The sequence below is a fragment of the Anopheles bellator genome, chromosome X, assembly GCF_943735745.2.
Source record: "Anopheles bellator chromosome X, idAnoBellAS_SP24_06.2, whole genome shotgun sequence".
Taxonomy (NCBI): Eukaryota; Metazoa; Arthropoda; class Insecta; order Diptera; family Culicidae; genus Anopheles; species Anopheles bellator.
In genome coordinates, this window is record NC_071287.1 from 841,404 (window position 1) to 860,491 (window position 19,088).

General features: G+C 50.6%; 1 protein-coding gene across 1 annotated transcript in view; it reads right to left on the minus strand.

The window, feature by feature from the left end:
- LOC131213211 (CHRNA7-FAM7A fusion protein-like) overlaps window positions 1-19,015 on the minus strand; it is a 23,691-nt gene extending 4,676 nt beyond the window's left edge. Inside the window, exons 1-3 of the mRNA XM_058207205.1 lie at window positions 18,761-19,015; window positions 12,096-12,140; window positions 11,966-12,015 (exon numbers count right to left, since the gene is read on the minus strand). Of these exons, the coding sequence (XP_058063188.1) occupies window positions 11,966-12,015; window positions 12,096-12,140; window positions 18,761-19,015 (350 nt within the window). The remainder of the gene's footprint in view (window positions 1-11,965; window positions 12,016-12,095; window positions 12,141-18,760) is intronic.
- Between the last annotated feature and the right edge of the window lie 73 nt (window positions 19,016-19,088).

Sequence of the window (19,088 nt, forward strand, 5' to 3'; positions counted from 1 at the left end):
TGAAAAATCAAAGCATAAACAAACGAACTGTCATTTCACTCACTGGAGCTCACGGAATTTTTCGCGCAAAAGCTTCTAGTGTGGACGCTAGCATATCAAAAAACCTGTAGAGAAAACTCATACTGTGGTCGAGGCGTAAGATGGCGCACCGGATTGCGATGCTATTTAAATTTGATAATCCACTTCGCGGGGATGGGGTCTCTCGGCCGGCAGGATTTTCTCGAAGGCATCGCTGGGCTCGCTGGACAGAAAACAACACAATCCCGGACACAGCACCGTGCACCGCTCGTCCTTTGGTTCAATACGGCAAGCGGCTAACCGATCACGGGCACCGGCAAAAAAAAAACCGGGCACGGGACTTACGTGGCAGAATTGTTTATTGTATTAAAAAGAAAAGCCAAAAGAGGAAAATAGGTCGCACCGTCTGGAGATAAACCCTTTCCCCGGGGCGATCGGGCTCGGCGTCGTCGTCGGCACGTCGGCCGATAGCACACGCTGGGTGCCGACACACTTTGAAGACTAATCAGGATTAACGACGGAATCCGGACGCTCGCCGGGCCCGGAGTGCCGGGAGTTAACGAATCGGGATCAGTATCGTATTAATTTACTACCCCTTGCATCCTTGGAGGATGAGGGCCGACACTAGCACGGGCTAGAACAAGGGCCGGCCTACCGGAACTACGATTCCAATTCGATTCTCTTCGGCCCGTCCAGCGGCCCGAAGCCGAAGCGAAGACGGAGTTTTGGGGCCGTGTAATAAAATTAATATAATCATTGCAAATTGGATCGCTCCGATCGAGTCCGCAGACTGTGCCGGCTACAGACTGTGCGGGCTACAGGCTGCCCTGTAACTTCATAAATTTTCATTAGCTTAGCCCTAAATTTAATTAGCATTTGCTTCATTAGCCGGCCCCGGACCCGTACGCGGATGCCGGATAAGTTATTAATAATTTCATTGCGATTAAACTTCACAATCAAGGAATTAGTGCGTTGGTGCGTTGTCACCGTTCACAGTACACGCGGTCACGCGGTTGGCTCCTCGGTCTAGATATCTTTCGCTGCGTCGGAGCTGCTCATCCATCATTATCCTGGTGATGGTATCCTCTCCGGGGAAAGCGACAACCACCAGCCAAACGGCAAAGTGCAATTGGAGGAAAGCTTTTCATATTTTCCCTTTTTTTCGGCAGCCGCACGGCTTTTCTCCGAGGGTTAAAAAAGTTCAAAATGGCGATTTTAACTTAACAAACAAAAAGCGTCGAAGGACTCAATGCAACGGACTTTCTGATGGGACAGAAGGTGTGGTGCTTCACAAGCTCGTAAAATCTGAATGAAAACATTAATTCAGATCGCTACCGACAAGAAATGATCAATTTGAACTATGCATTGATCGAAAACCGACCAAAATACAGTTTTTAGTATTCCGAATGGAGACGCCTGGTGGGGCACGCAAGTCGCAAGTCGAAATTGGATGACGAATTAGTTTACTGAAAAAGACGAAGAATTCTTTCGTCTGGGAAGATTAGATTAGATTTCCAGAAAAAAAACGTTTGGCAGTTTAAATTTCAAACACTCCGAATTTAAATTGGTTCCCTGCGTAATGCGTAAATTGTAAGTGTTACAAAAAGTTGTAAAAAGTTGCTCCGCATTCTTGGCCAACACCCGTTAGAAACCGGATTTTCTAACAGTAAGGATGCTCTCCCAGACAGACATGACGTCGAAAACATGACGGAAGTGGGTTAAACATAACATACTGGCGATGTATTTGCCCCCTTTTCTGCAATCACTATCACTAACAACGGAATCTCGTGGAATGCCGGACACACTGGAGCCAGTTATTAGCAAACCGTTAATCCACCAATTTGTCGTTCATTCACAGCACAGCAGCTGCGACATGTGACATTCGCGCATACTTACGCCCCGGGGTTTTCGCGGGTGAAACTTTTCGCGAGCGAAAGTTTCCCCACAAGAAGGTAATCGTTCGTGGTCTGATTGGCAATTACGCTCGACACGATGATTTATAACACTCGCAGCCGCTCGCTGCGTGACGACTGAAACCGGAGCCATGATGGCCGCCCGTTGTTTATGGTTGCTTCACACTTTAAGGATCCTGGCCCGGCCCGGCCTGGCCGGTCATCCAGGACTTGCCGAGCGGAACGTGCTTTAAGATGACATTAAAAGAAGCCCCAGAAGACCAGAAGCCGACGTTATACGGCTTGTCGTAAATCAAACTCCTTAAAGTCCTGGCGAGTTCGATCGATAGCGACGGGGCCAGCCAGATAGCCTGGGCTCGATTCCCGGGGGTCCGCGCGAACATGATTAATGCCCCAGCGAAGCCACTCCGGTAGCCTTAGAATGGCCCGGTTGTCCTTGGTGTCGGCCGGCTTTTAAGTGATGCATCGAACCGGAATCTCCGGAGTGGTTTTTTAACTTCCCGTGGGCCATTTTTTCGGGCCCGCAGACTCTCTCCGCTCTGGCCCCATTCATCAATTTAAGCCCGGCTTCACTCGCTGCCAGCACAACCAAAATAACAAGGATCCGAACCGACGGTAGGGAAACTTCCGCCAGAGAGAGAGAGCAATCGTTCGTCTCAATTAACTTCGCCTTTTTTCGAATTACCCGTACCGCCCGCTGGTTGTGGTCCGAATCCGGACCCTGTTCCGGTGCACTTCCGGCGTGGAGTCCTTGTTCGGGGAACACACTCCCGTGCGACATGACGTACGGCGTACATGCACCTCAATCAATTCGCAGAATGTAATAAATCCTGCTTGGGACGCGCGCGCACACCCGGGATGATGAAAATTTGTGTCCCTCCCGTGCTACGGAAGTGGATAAGTAACTGCGCATCCTTCGTGTTGCCATTTATCATCGGACAGATTCGAACACAGGATCCTCCACACGCATGAAGAATCGCTTTCCGTGCTTCATTCACACGTTTTGAAATCAAGATATCAGCTCACTTCATCAATCTATCCGATCCGGAGCCAAGACTTGCGCCCAGGATTTATGTTACTTTCGGGGCGAAAGTTTGCCATTTTTTTTCGAACACGAATCCTGTCGCCTTGTCTCACCACAACACCAGCAAACGGGCATTCGGTGCCGTAGTTTCCCGCCCCCGTCCGAGACGAACATAATATTTTACCGTCTCCGGTTGGATTTATTAAAGTGTGGGTCGTCTGTCATGCATGCCGTCCAACAGCACACCATCTTCTTCCCGCGTGTGTGAGGGAGGGGGGGGGTGGGGGGGGGGGGGGGGATTTTTGTAATTTTAATGCGTTTCATGAGATCCTTCCCACCGGAGGATCCGCAAAGCAGCAAACTACGCTACGACGGTACGACGGGAACTCGTTGCGCAAGGATTCCCCCGGAGAAGGTTTATTGGTTGAGCTGCAGGATTACTCTTCCAGCGGGGAGGCTCCATGGTGGGGGGGAGTGCATTCCACGTTACAGCACCGAAGCACTGGTTCGAGCGTGTTTCGGGGGGGTGTCAGGTTCGGTTAGCATCCCATTTTTGCCGCAATTCGTAACTCCGGCTCCGACTCGGAGGCAACTCCGCATTGCAGCGCGGAGAAGTTGCCCAAGAAAACCGAGCAACGTAGCAGTAGGTTGATCGAATGCGGCGGACGGACGTGCGGGTCCGGATTGCAGCGCGTCACGTTCGCCGAAGGGCTCTCGGAAAACTCGTATCGAGCAGCAGTTTGCCAAGCGATTGCAGTTTTATCGCTTGCCGAGGCGTGGCCCGCCAACGGACGAGCTTGCGAGCCGTTATTTGCCTTTTTGTTTGCTTCCTCGTCCAACACTCGTTGGCACCGCACGGAATTCCCGCTCCGTTATGTAAACCGGATCCGGGGAAGCATCGCATCGCAGCACCCGCGGGGTCCCGAATCCTAGCGTGCGTCCATTGTGTTCTGCTTCTCAAGGTTCTCGACGATCCGAAACTTTGGTGCCGAATCAACTGCTGCAGGGCAGAGGACAGTTCACCACAGCAAATCCGAGCTCCGTGTCCTTTGTGAGGTCCGCGGTCCGGGAATTGACTTCCCACCAAACTTTCCAAACGGCGGCGGTGACGGGGGTTATCCGGGGCGTGGTTGCGGTCAGTACTTCGGTGTCCGGTCCACTGTCTGCGCTACTTCCGGCTTGAAGAAAGTCCAGCGTCCAACGACGAGATTTTTGATCCTTTCAAGTGCGCCATAAATCGATCCAGAGAAAGGCGAACGAGTTTTCTTACAAATAGGGCCCCCTAATCCGTGCCTTATGTTATGCAAATCCAATGTCGGGAATCGGGAAGGATCAACAATCCGGGCGACTGCAGCGTTGCGGCAGGCGACGAACCGAACAGCGTGTCACGTGCCCGACACTTCGCGCGTTTTGCGGTTCTACCTTCGATCGATTGTTGGCGAACGCAGGTCCTGCAGGGCTGTGTGCCCATTATGTGCTGTATGGTGTGCTGAGAAAGAGCCGTCCGACAGGCCGACAGCCGATGAAAACAAAGGCGAGAGAGCGCAAAACTCTAACATAACAAAACGGCGGGTGAAGCGGCGAAGTAGCAAACCCACCGGAGTTGGCCTATTTTGCTGCGGCCGCCACTGTGGGAAAAAGGCGGTCATAAATCAACTTCAGTCAAGAAAAGAATTTTACGGTTTTAGTTATATTAGCCTAAAATATATAAGTTATTTATGACAAATTCGAATTTTTAGCCTTTCATGTTGCGTAGATTCCGAGAAATTATTTGTCAAAGTCGAAAGAGTGACGGAAATGGCTCTTTAAAACCAACTTTTTTCAGCTATTTTAACGCGATCGTTAGCACAATTCTGCAACGGTAATATACCTATATTATACATCATTCGAAAGGTAATGAATCCTTCTTTCATATAAAATAATTAAATGTTTACGTTTTGCATTGCTAGTTTGTTTTTATCGGGAATTAGTATGAAAAAGGAGGAAAAAATACAGTTTTTCAACTTTGGTAATGCAGCAAACGAGAAAATACTATTAAAGTTTAGACAATTTTAAATATTTGCTGTAAGTTTTGTTTGCATATTCGTGCGATAAATTTAGCAAATTTCTATTTAAAGAAAACAATACCTGATGTATGAGGAGGCGCCTGATCTTTTGTAGTATATGAAATGGCCATACAAAACATATTATGCCTTATGCCTTTTCTATTATTTAGGTAAACTAAGTGTTATCAGTGATCACAAATGTTGAAAATTGTTTTAGCCCGCAACTTTCTGTACGGCATTTCACCTCTTCATTGTTAGTTGAGGTTTGTGCAGTGTTTGTTAAGCATTTCATATAGAATAACCTTTAACAACCTTTCGGGCAGGTATCAGAAAAAAGCACTTCTGGTAACATTTGTCGTCGAATAGTTTTCAGATCCTGAGCGTGCGAATACTGTTCTTAATTAAAGATGTAATAGACAGGCTTAGGAATATCTTAATAACCATTAGCTGTCAGAAAGTAGTTATTGCCGCAACATTAGACAAAAATTGTAGAGATACATATGAAAAACTCTTAGTGCTTTATAGTTGGTCGAACGTACCTGTTACGTTCATGTCATGTTTTGACTCATGCTGGCGATATAATACTACATAACCCTGTACCATTAGGTTGTCTGAGAGAAGAAGCTTTGGAAACGCGGCATAAATGTTTTTGGACAAGATAGAGCAAACCATGCAAGAAAATCTTCTCAAGAGAATAATTTAAAAGACACGTTCATTCGGCGCAATACATAGCAGTGTCCCTAAAATTAGTTCTATGTCATAGCGGTTATAGATAGCGATAAAACCATGAACATAGTTAACCATAAACGGATAAAGTAAAAGAATTGTTAATCATGGAGGAACACATTAGGGACGATATCGCGATTGATCATGTATTGAACCAAGTAGACAATATCGATTTAAGGTTGGATGAAGACATAGACTAATAAGTTTTCTATCAAACGTTTAAATAATAGTTCATGGGTTGGATACTTCGGAAGATACTAACTACTTGCTTCAAAATTCCCACAAACGGAGTCGGTAAGGCTCCCTGATCAGTTTATATCCTTTTTCTAAATTCACAAAGCATTCGATTTGTAGCCGAAATTCGGTATTTGATTTTATGATAGTGCTTTAAATTTTTTCGTGTAATGCGGATTGCATACTTACGGCGTTTAAAAACCTTAAAACAACGAAAAAAAGCTTATTTAATGCACTTGAACGCGTGTATTGCACATAGAAAGTTGAATTTAATCGAAACACATGCAAAGAAAACAAAAACGTTGAAAACAGTGCATAGGTTCTTCCTAAAAACAAATATGTCCGCCTTTCCCATACAAATTCCCCACTGTGTGGGCCGCCTCCCTGTGGATGTGTCACCCGGAGCAGAGGTGTTCCCGGGGTGGTGCTCTGACAGCGCGAGAAGCAAGAAAGCGAAAAAGGAAGGAAAACACAATGGAAGTAAAAACAAAAAGGCACCAACTCACCGAGCACGACATTTCCACGACATTCCACGGTTTGTTTCGGTTCGACAACACGCTCCCGTTCCGTTGTGTTTGAAACCACACGGCCCACACGCATCCTTGCGGAGAGTGTGTAACGTTGGGAAAAGATCCCAGCGAACGAAAAGGAGCCCAGCTCGGTGGGAGGGGGGAGCATTTAATCGCCTACCAGGCCTCCTTTTGTATCAACATCCCGGGATCAGCCGGATGTCTCGCGCCCGTGTCGGGGGCCTGCCTTTTTGGGGACCGGGACACGTCGGCGAGAACGTCTCTAATAAATTGCAGTTGGTTTAGTTGTAATCTTGTTAGCAGAGCCCACACACGCGCATCCTTGAAGCTTCGTCCCCTCGAGGCAACAGTCGGAAGGAGTCCAGGGCCAGGACCCCGGGGGGCGTCTTTGTTCTCCGTCCACCGAGCGACGGATGATTGACACCGAATAGATTACACGACAGTGGGTGGGATGGGTGTAAAAGTGTAAAAGGCTCTTCCAACTCAACTGCACAAATTGTGCGCAGCAAACGAGCCCCCCTCGTTGCGGGTCGGAACCCTTACTACCTGTCCTCGCTTTAAGGAGCGCGAGAAATGCACAAAAATGGTGACAAGCCGAGGACCAAAGTGTGCCGAAAAAATCCTCGCGCCCGCTCAAACTTTCCCAAACGAACGCGCGATCCCCCCCCCCCCCCCCCCGGGGCCCCCGGGGGGGGGGGCGCCCGGCCATTCGGGCAACGCATCATCATTATTGTTGCCGTTGTTGTTCCTTTTTTTTTTGCTGTATTTCTCCGCGGCCCGACAATGGACAGTGGCCTCGTTTTCCCGACGGTGGCGGCGGCGAAGGAGTTTTCGGAGCGGAAAAATCGATGCACGCGCCACTGCAGTGCGCCAATACTGGCGGGAAGGAACCGAGGGAGCGGGAGCGGGAGCGGAGCACCCGGCTCTCTTTGGTCGGCTCGCTCAGGTCCGGCACCTGGCGGTCAATTTCGCAAAGCAAAACAGCAAAAAAAAAAGGAGGAGGAACGGGCGGATAAGAATAAAGGAATGTGGTGTAAGGTGACGGTGACGCTTGCGCTTGCCGCTCCTGCTGATCCTGGGAGGCCTGCCGCCAGGCACACCTGAGCACTGAACCGCTCTCACCTCTTCCTCCCCCCTCCGCCGATGGAAACGTTTTAAAGTTTAAATTCGATCAACTTACTGTCGCATCCTCGCCCGGTAGGCCCGCCGTTCTTCGAATCCTGTTCCGAATTTGACAGGTGGCCTGCTTTTTTTCCCCCCCGTTCAAGTTTGGCAGGTAATTCGCGTTGTGCAATAATTGGAAATTGATTTGTGTGGGCATCGGCGGGATTGTTTTTTTTGCCCGTGTCGTTCGATCCTTTTCGGTTGGCGGTGGCTCCTGCAATGCACCGAATGTGCAACGTAGTCCTTGTTTCTCTCCCACTCTCCTTCACTCTCTGGGGTTTTGTTTTGAGCCCATCCACCCGTCCATTGTGGTGTTTGCACACTGTGCACGGCGAAGTTCATCTGCATCTCTGCAGTTCCCCGTACTTTTTTTTTCGTCCTTACGTTTCCGTGACGCTTTTTGTTTTGGCTAGTAAATGGCAAAGTCACTAGTTTTTGTCTGTTATGCTCTTGTGGGAGATGGTTCAGCGGTTCTGCTGGTCCCGATTTCAGGCTCGCAGAAAAACCGGGCTCAATAATCCAGAAGCTGACCCGCGGGCGGACGGGGACTCTCGAGCCCCGAAAGGTTAATGGTCTGCGGAGGCTGCGATTCGAGCATCGCGTTTATTATTGACCTGTCGGGTTCCGGGTCCTGGTGATTAGGCTCACCTTAGGGCTTAAGGGTGGATCGAAAAAAAAGGGAAGAAATCCACAACCGACACAGCATGATCGATCCATTTTGGCCCCGCCGGGTGAACGGTGAACCCCGAAGAAAAACCCCCGAACAGGAAGGAATAAAGCCGTTACCGGCCCTGACCGCGCGCGGTAATCTTTCCGGTCGCTCTCCACTCCACTCCGGTTCGTCCTTTCGCTGTTTTTCCTCCCGGCGTGTCCAGAGGGCCGGCGAACCCCTTTTCAGCCACCGTCAGCCAGCTCAGCGCAGCACCGGAGCTGATTGGTAATCCTTTCGCGTAATCGCGTTGAATTACTTCCGCCCGCACGAATTATTTCGCTCCCAAATTTTTGCCCCGCCGATTTTCCGCCGACAGGCGGAAGAGACGTGGAAAATCGGTAAAATTAGGTGGACGTTCCAACGAAGTTCCTAACGAAGTTCTCGGGGAAACTTCGCCCGATCGGTAGATGGCCTACCCAGCCGACGATTGCAGGAGCGAGTGTCTTCCGGAAAATGGTCGGGGAACGCGTGTCACGGTCGTCAAGAATTATCCTTTACCCCGAGTCGCTCAGATCCGCTCCGCTCGCAGTCGGGACGGGACGTAAGGTGGTCGGCCACGGCCCGAAAGGGAATGAAGGAAACACCGACAAGGATTCGCGAGAAAAGCGGCAAATCAATCGAGCTTTCCATCGAACCTCGTCGGAGTTCGTCTTTTTTTTGGTACTATTTTCGCGTCGCTATTGGACGAGTGTCGTAATTGAATTGTACATCAGACGTTGGGTGGGGAGGGGGTGTGGGGGGTGCGGGATCGCCTCCGGGGGGGTTATTGCCATTTAATTGCTGTCGAATGGTAATGACACGGGGCAAAGATAACGGTTGCCCAGCCGATGGCGCTGATAATGCGATGATGAAATGATGTTTTTCACCGGAAAGCTGGAAGCCGGAAAGGTGGGGAGGGGGGGGGTCGAAGAGCATCCCGGGCCGGGACCCACCGTCAGGATGATTGGGTTTCGATGCTCCGACCGCTGCACCTGACCGTGCTGATCCCGCCCTCCACAAAGAGTCCTTTGTGGTGTTAGGATCCTTTTTCACGTCTTCACGACCCTCTCTGCCCATTCCATCGCCCGGTGAGCGTAATCTTTGGCCTAGCGCCCACCCACCGAAGCCATTGGGCGAAGGGCGTTTGTCAGTTGAGGGATTTATTTTCGCGTGGTCCTTAAGCCTTCCGGCCGGCTGCCAACCCTCTCCGGAGAAGGTGGTGCAAAAAAGTGCCGTATTCTAAGCGGGCATCCGGGAGAATGACGAAAAGAAAAAACCCATTCCCATTGAGGGAGGGGGAGCGGACCCTGTGTGCATCCTTTTTGGTCCTTCGCCTTTTTTTTGATATATAAAATATCATAATTTCCTCGATCGGAGCCCGGAATAGTGTAGAGTTCGGGCTTCTTGTAACGCCATCTGCGTTCGCTCGGTGAGAGGCGTTTTTAAACCAACCACACTCGGGCCTCGGATCGCATCGGAAAAACTGCGGGCTGGAAGGACGCGAGGACTGGAAGGAATCGCTGAAATGCCTCGACCACGCACACCCAGCCGCTCCGTGCCGGCTTTTTTGGGAGCGGACGACGAGCCGACCTTTTTTTTTGGGGTGGGGGTTTGCATCTCCGACAGGTCCTTTTCGATTTTCTTCCTTCTTACTTAATGCGCTGCGCTTCACGCTTCTTCTGCGTTTCCTTCGTCCTTTATGTTATGTGCTGCAGGATTCTGGTGCGGCATTGTGGGTTTTTTTTTCGTGGGGTTTCCTGGAGTTTCTCGTTTGGGGCGGAAAGTGCCATGATCCTTGGGGCCGTCAAGATGCGGTGGCCGGAACATAGGCCGGGCAGCAAATGGGCTGATGGGTTAGAATTGTGTTGCGGAGACGCTATCTCGCGGAAGGTCCCGGTTTCCGACCACGATTACGGCTCCCGGGGCCCGTCCGCCCGCCCGGGAAAGGATATTGATAAACGGATACACGAAGGTGGCGGTCCGCTTGAGAGTCGCCAAGCCAAGAAAGTGTGTCGTGTCTCGGTTTTGCGGGTGGAATTTCGTACTATTTCCTTAATTTCGCCCAACGGCAGGACGTCGCCCGGACTGCTGACAGATCCCCCTAACTGTAACCTCATTCGGACTGGGGATCGCTCCGAAGGACTCCGAATCGTGTTCTCAATCGACGGCCAAGGATCAAGTCACCCGGGGGCCACAGTATGAGAAACTTGGAAAATATTTATGGCAGGCCAAGAAACTATGAATCTTTTGCTAGAGTTCCGTGAGTTACTTTGAGTTGCTTTTGAGCGCCTTATGTTTACGGGATATTTTCTCGTTTCGGGGGTATTTTTTTCAATTTGACAGTTTACGGCAAATTACGGCAAATTTTTATTGCTTTCCAAAAATATGGCTAGTTTTTCGACAGCGGATCAAATTTTGACAAAAATGGCCATAGAAGGAGAAGGAAAGGAAATTGAAAAATCAAAGCATAAACAAACGAACTGTCATTTCACTCACTGGAGCTCACGGAATTTTTCGCGCAAAAGCTTCTAGTGTGGACGCTAGCATATCAAAAAACCTGTAGAGAAAACTCATACTGTGGTCGAGGCGTCAGAAATCTATTACGAAGGTAATCGATCACTGATCACCAGAAACCGGGTCCCGATTTTGGTGGATTCGTTCCGCCCGAAGGACCTCCATCGTAAGTTCGCATGAGGGCGATGACTTTTGGGTACCGACACTTCGGGGCAATGGAAAGGAATCTTCGGAACAAAGGCCGGACCACTCGTTCGGAAGATGTGATGTGTATTTGATCGCCGTTTCAGCGAGTATGGCACGGGCAGGATACGAGGCTCGTAACCGGCCTCGAGAGAAACAATAGAACTTTCGCAGCGGTTTACGATGCCCGGGCCCGGGGTCATCCATTAGGCGCGAGCGCCGGTGGCCGGTTTATGAGCTGTGGCCTCCTCTCGATGAATGTGTGCGGACGGAAAGTGCTGCCATAAACGCGAACCAGACGGGCAATTCCAACCACTTTCTTTATGAGCCTGGCCCGGCCCGACCCGGCCATGCAGCTGTCAAAAATGTTGGCCCAACCGCCCGTGGTCCGAATCGATAGATACAGGACGATGCTCGACTTCTTGATTGCGAACGCGACTCCGGTCTGTAGTTGATTGTTCGGCTAGCCCATCTCGCATGGGAGGCTCGCAGGGGAACTGCGTTTGATTGGTGGCCAATCGGCCGATCGGACAAGGAGCTACTTGACAAGGAGCCTACCAGGACACCCCATCGCCCGGGGGGGCATAAGAAAAATGGATGAAGTGGAGTCAGTGACATGACAACCAACTGGGCCGCTTGTCGCCTGTCCGGGTAAGGCCCTTTCCGGGCAGGGACAACCGGGACGCTCTCGAGGCAGCCTGTCAGTGACAGGCAGTGGCAATTAAATGTATCCATATCATATAGGCACGGCAGGACCATTAGTGACGTCTGCTTGCCTCTAGTTTTTGCTCTATATCTTCTGCGACACAGCCGATTCGCAGCCTGGGCCTTCATTTGTTTGTCAATTGTTTGCCGCCCAAACCACGCGCAAAGAACGCACGAATCGATGGTTCTACTGTTGTGTGTCCTTTTCCACGTCTTACCTGTTTGGAACAATACTGAGTTTGGTGGCTCCAGAATCACATACTACGAACTGCGATGACGGGGGCACCTCAAGTATTTTCCCTCAGCTCAGCATATGAGCCACGATAATCGAAGGCGGGCAACACTTACCAATTTCAGCCAAATGTTCGTGATGAGAAGCTGGTTCTTCTCGTCCTGCAACGAAACGGCAAAAGAGCAAAGTTAGTGTCGATCGATTAGCAAGTTTCGCAAGAAGCAACCCACGCCCCGACGGCCCCCGACGACGGACGATGATTAATTTTCGTTTCCTGCATTTTAAACTTTGCCCAATTTTGCCCAAATGAAAGGGAATGAGAGCGAGCGAGAGAGAGAGAGAGAGAGAGAGCGAGTGCAACCTTTCGTCCCCGTCCCCTAGTCTTTGGCGAACTCAAAAATGCCACCAAATTCCCGAAGGTGGCGAATGAGTGAGACAGCGCGAGAGAGAGAGGGAGCGAGAGAGAGCGTAGCCATCGAGGCCGGGGCTGAATATCGTCGCCAAACTAGGCGAGTCAACCTTCATGGTCAAACGCGGTTTTTTTTGCCCCCCCCCCGAACATATTTGCTCATAAAAACTAATTAAAACCATATTGTCGTCCGGTGGCGGCCGAGGTCCTGACGGGCGGCTAAGGTTAACCCGCTAATATACCGAACGGGGGAGGAACTGTGTGACAAATCAAAATCACGACCCACGACGACCAGCTGGTCGCCGGCGAAAACTTATTAAAACGAAGGTCCCTCTCGGACGGCGGACGGCGTGGTCCTCAGGTTTCCAATTTCGATTTATCTACCTCTCTCTGTATGTGTGTGAGTGTGTGTTGGTGTTCGATCCTTTAAAGTTTCATGAGCCTGTTCTCCCGGTTGGTACGCTCTTCGTATGAACGTATGTGAAGTTTCATTTCAATCGGTCTGTTAGTTTTTTTTTACAAGCCATTTATGATCGCAATGTCACAGTATTTTTAGAACAGAAAAAATCAAGTATTGTGCCGGGATTTAATTTTTATGTTTGGAAGGTTTAAAAGCAGAGGAAAATTATAAACCAATGTTACAAGTGTATAAGGACTCTTCATCTTCAATTAGGACATTAAAAGAGGGGTTTTCTGAGTTTAAACGTGGTCGTACTTACGTAATCGTAGAAACCGTAGAAAAAAAAAAGGATATCGTATTGGAAAGAGCATTCGAATACAATGTTCTCAAACAACAACATTTGGAGTGTTTTCGATAGGATTTTGTGCATCGAATAATCACTCGGGTCTATCACCATGATCCTGAATCCAAACAATAGGCTAAGGAGTGGTTGATACCTGGTTTTTAGGCTCTGAAACGAGTTCGTGTCCAGAAATCGCCCAAAAGGGCGTTAGGATCCGTTTTTTGGGATGCGAATGGATTTTTTAATAGCAGGTTACTTGCAAACCAATAAAACAATAAGTTTTGATTATTTTTGTAACTTTTTAGACCAACTGAAAGAGTAAAACATCCTTTTTCATCATGACAATGCACACAAGAGCAATTTAAAAATAGCAAGAATCCTTGAATTAGAGTTCAAATTTTTGGAGTATCCACCGTCCTCATCAGATTTGGCCTCTAGCGACTTCCATCTGTTTTCAAACCGAAAAAAAAATTAGGCCTGAATAGCGTTTTTCATCAAATGATGACGTCATACTAGCTGCGGAAGCGTATTTTGAAGCCTTTCCAGTTTTTCACTTCAGGGATGGAATTCAAAAATTGGTGTCTCCTTGAAACAAGTGTTCAGGGAGGCCATACTGAATAATTTTTATTTTATTTATTTTGTTTTTTATTGATGGATAGTTTGAAAGCAAAGGAAACTTATGTAGGAATAGTGACATACGGACTCTTCGCATTCAATGAGTAACGTGGAAAAACGATGGGTTGCTGAAACGTGGTCGAACAAGCCTTGAAGACGTCAACCCTCAAGGACGTCCAAAAAACAGCAACAAACGCTGAAATCGTACTGGAAAATTATCCAATCGTCGGTCCTTGTTAGCCCCTTTTTAAAGGGGGATCTTCGATCTGACGTGTGGGATAATCGTACCCACCGCCGAATGTTGCCGAACTTGCCGGCTGAGGTACCTGTGCTTCATTTCGGTGCATCCATTGACGCACCACGTTCCACCATGGCTGTGAGTTTTGAAGATGTCTCCTCAGTCTCCCAGCCCTCCACCGGGCACTGGAGACGCCGGGACGGAATTCTAGACGGACGTGACTTTGGACCGAAACTGTCTAATCAAGATGTAGGATTAATGGTGTGCCAACGAGCCAACGAGCAAGCGAACCCTGTCACGGTCGGTCGCTGGCCGAACCGCACGCAATCCGTTCCTCTCCGGCGGACCGGTTGCGGTTTAATCGGCAACAGGCCTTTATCGAGCCCACGGCCCAGGAAATATTGCGCGCCGTTTGTTGTTCTTCCTTCCCCAGGTCGGGGCGGGCGGTTTATGCTTTATGCTCAGTAAATCGCCCATCCACAGTCACTGGCTGCTGCTGTTGCTGATGAATTTTCTCCCGGCGAACCGATGAAGAATGGGGCACGTTCCGGCCGGCGCCATTGTGTTTGCGACCGTTTGCCGCGTAAATGGGTACGTGGCGCACGTGGCGCCGAGACGCATCGTAACGCATCGCATCCCCTTTTTTTTTTTTTTGCTTGGGTGGGTGGGTCGTGCTTTAATTAGGTTTCTTCATGTTTCAAATTAAAACAGCAGCCAGGCAGGAGGGCAGCCCGGCAGGGACGAGAAACGGGGGGGAAAAAAACCATCGGATCGCCGGCTGCCAGTGGCTTCGCGAAACGGAAGGCACTAAAAAACCGGGCTCCCCGGAAGTGGCCCGATAAGTGGCTGGCGAAAAAAAAAAAATAGGACCAAACGAAGTTGGGCAAACCGTTGGGTAGAGAAAGCGCGTGACATCGTTTCCTTTTTTATGCTGGTTCTCTCTCTCTCTCTCACTCTCTCTCGCTCTCTCTCTCTCTTGATCTCGCACCATCGAAAGGTTAATTCGAGTTAAAGATGAAGATACTGCTGTTCCGGGCTTCCGTTCCGAACCCCGGTGCGACAAACGCCCTGAAGACCGGAGGCGGGCGAGCCGGAATGGAGTGGTAGGGGGGCCGTGGAGTCGAATCGATCGAAGGACCGCCACCGGCAACCATGTCGTCCTCGCTATCTCGGGTTCCTTTCCTGCGCTGCTGGGGCGCTCCTAACGGAAAGTCAACAAAACAACAGCCTTCGCTGGGGCTTGTTGGGAGCGGGCCCAACTCTGCGGGGTGGCAAAACTTCCGGAACCCCGAGTGTTGGGCCGAGGTTAGTGTTGTTGAGAAACTGCGGCAGGCGGCATCATTTGTTAAAGTTTTCCCAGCCAGGACTTTTGCTCATTTCGGTCGGGCTGTCGGAGTCGGGTACAATTAACGGGAAGCCGACCAGCTGACGATTTGATCCCCGTTCTCGGTGCGAGAGAGAGAGAGAGGAAGCTGTTCGGGTCTTCGGGAGCTAAGAAATCTGGAATGTCTGCCCTCAGAGCCCGGGCAGCTCGACGTGCTTTCACGAGAGCACCGGTAAACTTCACAAAAACTCTTGCCCCAAAAATCTCGGATTGAGTTGGATTGCAGAGGAATCTGCAGATCTGGATTGCAAGTGTGGCTGCATGGAACTAATTTTTCCATAACTAAATCTCGAGCCCCTTGCCCTGCCCATGAGCCGCTCGAATCGAGCAGACAAACCTGATCGCCTGTCCGGCACAAACAGGGACTGTCTACGGGGATCACCACACGTTTCGGAATGGACATTTCACCGAAAACAATGTTCCCGACCGACTCGGGACCGACGGCAGCTTAATTAAATTCGAGGAATTCTGCCGCTCACGGTGCGCCACAAACTGCCGCTTCACCTGACCGGTCGCTGATATGCCCGCCTCGAAGGGCGGGACGAGCATAACTTCCTGGTCATCCTGGGTGCACCGGAGAAATATATGAGTCAGAAATTTGGGCATTTGCATATAAATCAGGAAATATGCATTAAGCACAACATGCCCGAAGTCCAGAAGTTCGTGTTCCCATTTGGTTCCGGGCCTAGACGACGACGACCGGAACGACACATGTGGCCGACATTTGCGAAGTGTTCCTTGCGGTTAGCCAACGTTCCGGTTACGTCACAGACCACACATAATTAGACCACCGCTGCTGCTGCCGCTGCCAACTTTAATCGAAAAAGCACTAAAACCTGCCCTGCCAGAACCGGGGTTGGACGAAAAATGTTCCAATCTCAAATTCGAGCACTTTCGAGCAGTTTCGAGCACTTTCGAGCAGTTAGTGGAGAAGTGCGCGAAAGCAATTTCAACGTACAAAACTTGCTGACACGACCCCCGATTTGTTTCTCCAACTTGACAGGGAAGAACGCCACGGGGGGGGCCAACGATAACGGAAGACGAGACGAGTCGGAGGACGACGGCCTACCCTTAGAGGGTGAATAAATTAAGCCCCATTAATCACCGGGAGGCGGGGGGGCTAAAGCAACAGTGAACCACGCCGTAACTCCGCCGATCCGAAAAGGTTTCCTCCGTGAGTGATGGACGAGAGTTTAGCGAGCTTTCAGTCGGTGGATTAGTGCCAGTGGCTCAATGCACGCCAAGTTGGCCTTCTCTTTTTCTATGCCGCCGGCTAATGGGACGTCCTGAGTAGCGGTGGCTCAGTGGTCAACTCCTGCCAGGGCCACTAATTGACCTCCCGCTCAATCATAGCCGAGAACCCCGAAGGGACCCGGGATGTCGATGAGCGACTTTGCCGACGCCAGCACCATGGGTCAGATTAAAAAGCAGCCAGCCAGTACTGCCAGAAGCTGGCAGGCTGACGTAGCCAAGGCTGACCGAAAAACCCCGCCGGGTTCGGAAGCCTTAAACTAGTCCGGGTCCTCTGGTAACAGGTGACGTGCAGTCGTGGCCCACAGAACAAAGGACCAAGGCACACACACGGAGCTGCAGCCCAAATCTTGTGACCAAATTGGGGCCCGAAAGGGATGTTTGCCGACCAATGTTTGCTCGTAACAATGATGACGTTGCCTTCCGGGGGCTGACGAGCTGCCGACGACGACGTGCCCGATTTGTCATCTGCCAGGGCTGCTCAAGCAGTTCCTGACACAGGCACCTCCTAGAAGCATCCTTTGTTGTATCGTGTTTCCAATTTTTCACAGATTTCTGCGGGGCGGGGTGGGAACTCGACGGGTTGGTCGTGAAGTCGTCCGACTCCGGGGAGTTTGCTCGCACCGGAGGCAACCACCTTCAGGCGCAGGGAGCATCACACGCCAAATCTCGGGCACCGGGCCCCGAAGCCAGCGTCCTGGCGACGTCCTTTTCCAGGCGCCCAGACCGCGGCAGTGCCACTCTCGGCACACTAATTAACCAATGGGTGCGATTGTTGTCGTGTTTTGCTGGGCGTGAGTTTTGCCGGAGATAGTTCCAACCATCTCAAGGCATCGGTGTGCCTTTCTTCAACCACTTACGAAACGACTCCCTGGCCCCCGCTTTTGGGATGTGTGGCGTATGCAAAGTGAAAATTAAAGAAAAACAGAGCACACAGCCGCCGGGAGCGGACGGAAGCCAACACACAGAGAAGCGACCACAGAGAAAGCGCATCCTTCGAGCAAAGGGGAACTGGGTCAGCAAAACAGCCCAGGTCTGCCATTTCAATCCGCCACAGGCTTCCTTTATTACCCGTCCCCCGGGGGGGGATTTCTGAAATTTCAGTTCTCCAGCGAACCAGGAAGAAGCGACTTTCAGCGACAGTTCCTGTGCCTGACAACGTCAGACAGGTTCAGAAAATTGGAAGCAAAGATACTGGGTCCTTGTGTGCCAGGTTCGTTACCATCGCGATTAGCGGCGATCGAACCGAGAGCCTTCGAAAACTCGATACCTGCCGGTTGCCTACGGTTTACTTATTTGCCCAGCCGGAACCGGCGGAATTCCCGATATTCCAGAGGTCCGATCACCAGGGTCCGATTAACACGCGGCGATAAGAAATATATTTTCGGAACCCTGGACTGGACTGGAACGGTTGGCTGTAATGTAATTAAAGATGGCTGTGGATCTGGTTCACTCCTGTTCAGCTGCCAACTGCTACCAGTAACCACTGCCAAGTAGGCCACGGACCCTTCTCTGACTAATTCATTCGCTACCGAGGCTTCCGGGGCCATCGATTGCTTATCGTGCTCCGCAATGATTAAAACGTGGACGGTGTGCATTTTACATAGAGCCGCTCACTTATTCACACTGCTCAAGGCCGACGGAAGTCCTTCGCGCCGGGCGTCGTCGACGGTTGGCGTAAGCGTAAACACGCGGTGTGTGTAGTCGATTGGAAACCGAATTGATTTCCCACACCTCGAACATGGTATCTATCATTCATGGTGGTGCCGAGTGCCGCGGACGAGATCCTTGGCGATCCTTGGCACAGTCCCGGTGATGAAAAATGAAAAGCGGAAACGTTCAAACACAACCGGCGCCCGAATATTAGGATCCAAAAACGCGAAATAGCCAAATGGTATGGCTTTCACGGTGCCGGTGTGGCCGTAAGGATATTGCATATATTACTCACGAATCCTCCACCCCTAGTGGCAGATGGCGAAGGTGAACGAGATATGAAACTAAGTCGGGGGGGTTCGCGATGTCTTGTGGTGGGGTTTCTCGCATCTAATCGTCCTCGCCAGGAAGCTCAATATTACTGGTTACAGGTCGGCAGGGAAGCGGTTCGATTCGGGATGCTGGAGGGTAGGGCTAGGGCTACGTACCACGTCGATGATCTGCATCAGTGTCAGGCCGAAGCTGAGCTGCAGCGGGTCGGACTCGTTGACGACGGGCCGCTCCAGCACGTTGTAGTTGTCCAGCAGATGGTGCAGCAAGCGCTTCTCGTGGTACCCAGCGTCAATCACTGTTGCGGGAAGAAAGCAGAGTACGACGGTTTGTGTTAATGAAAGTGGCACTAACGGAACAGCCCACGCCCCTCGCCTCGAACGGGGAAGCAGAAATCGAACGGCGAAGGACATCCTCGCGCCTCGAAAGTGTATCTCGTAGAAAGGCGCTCGTCAGGCGATTGTGCTATTGTTTTTCTGCGCTGGC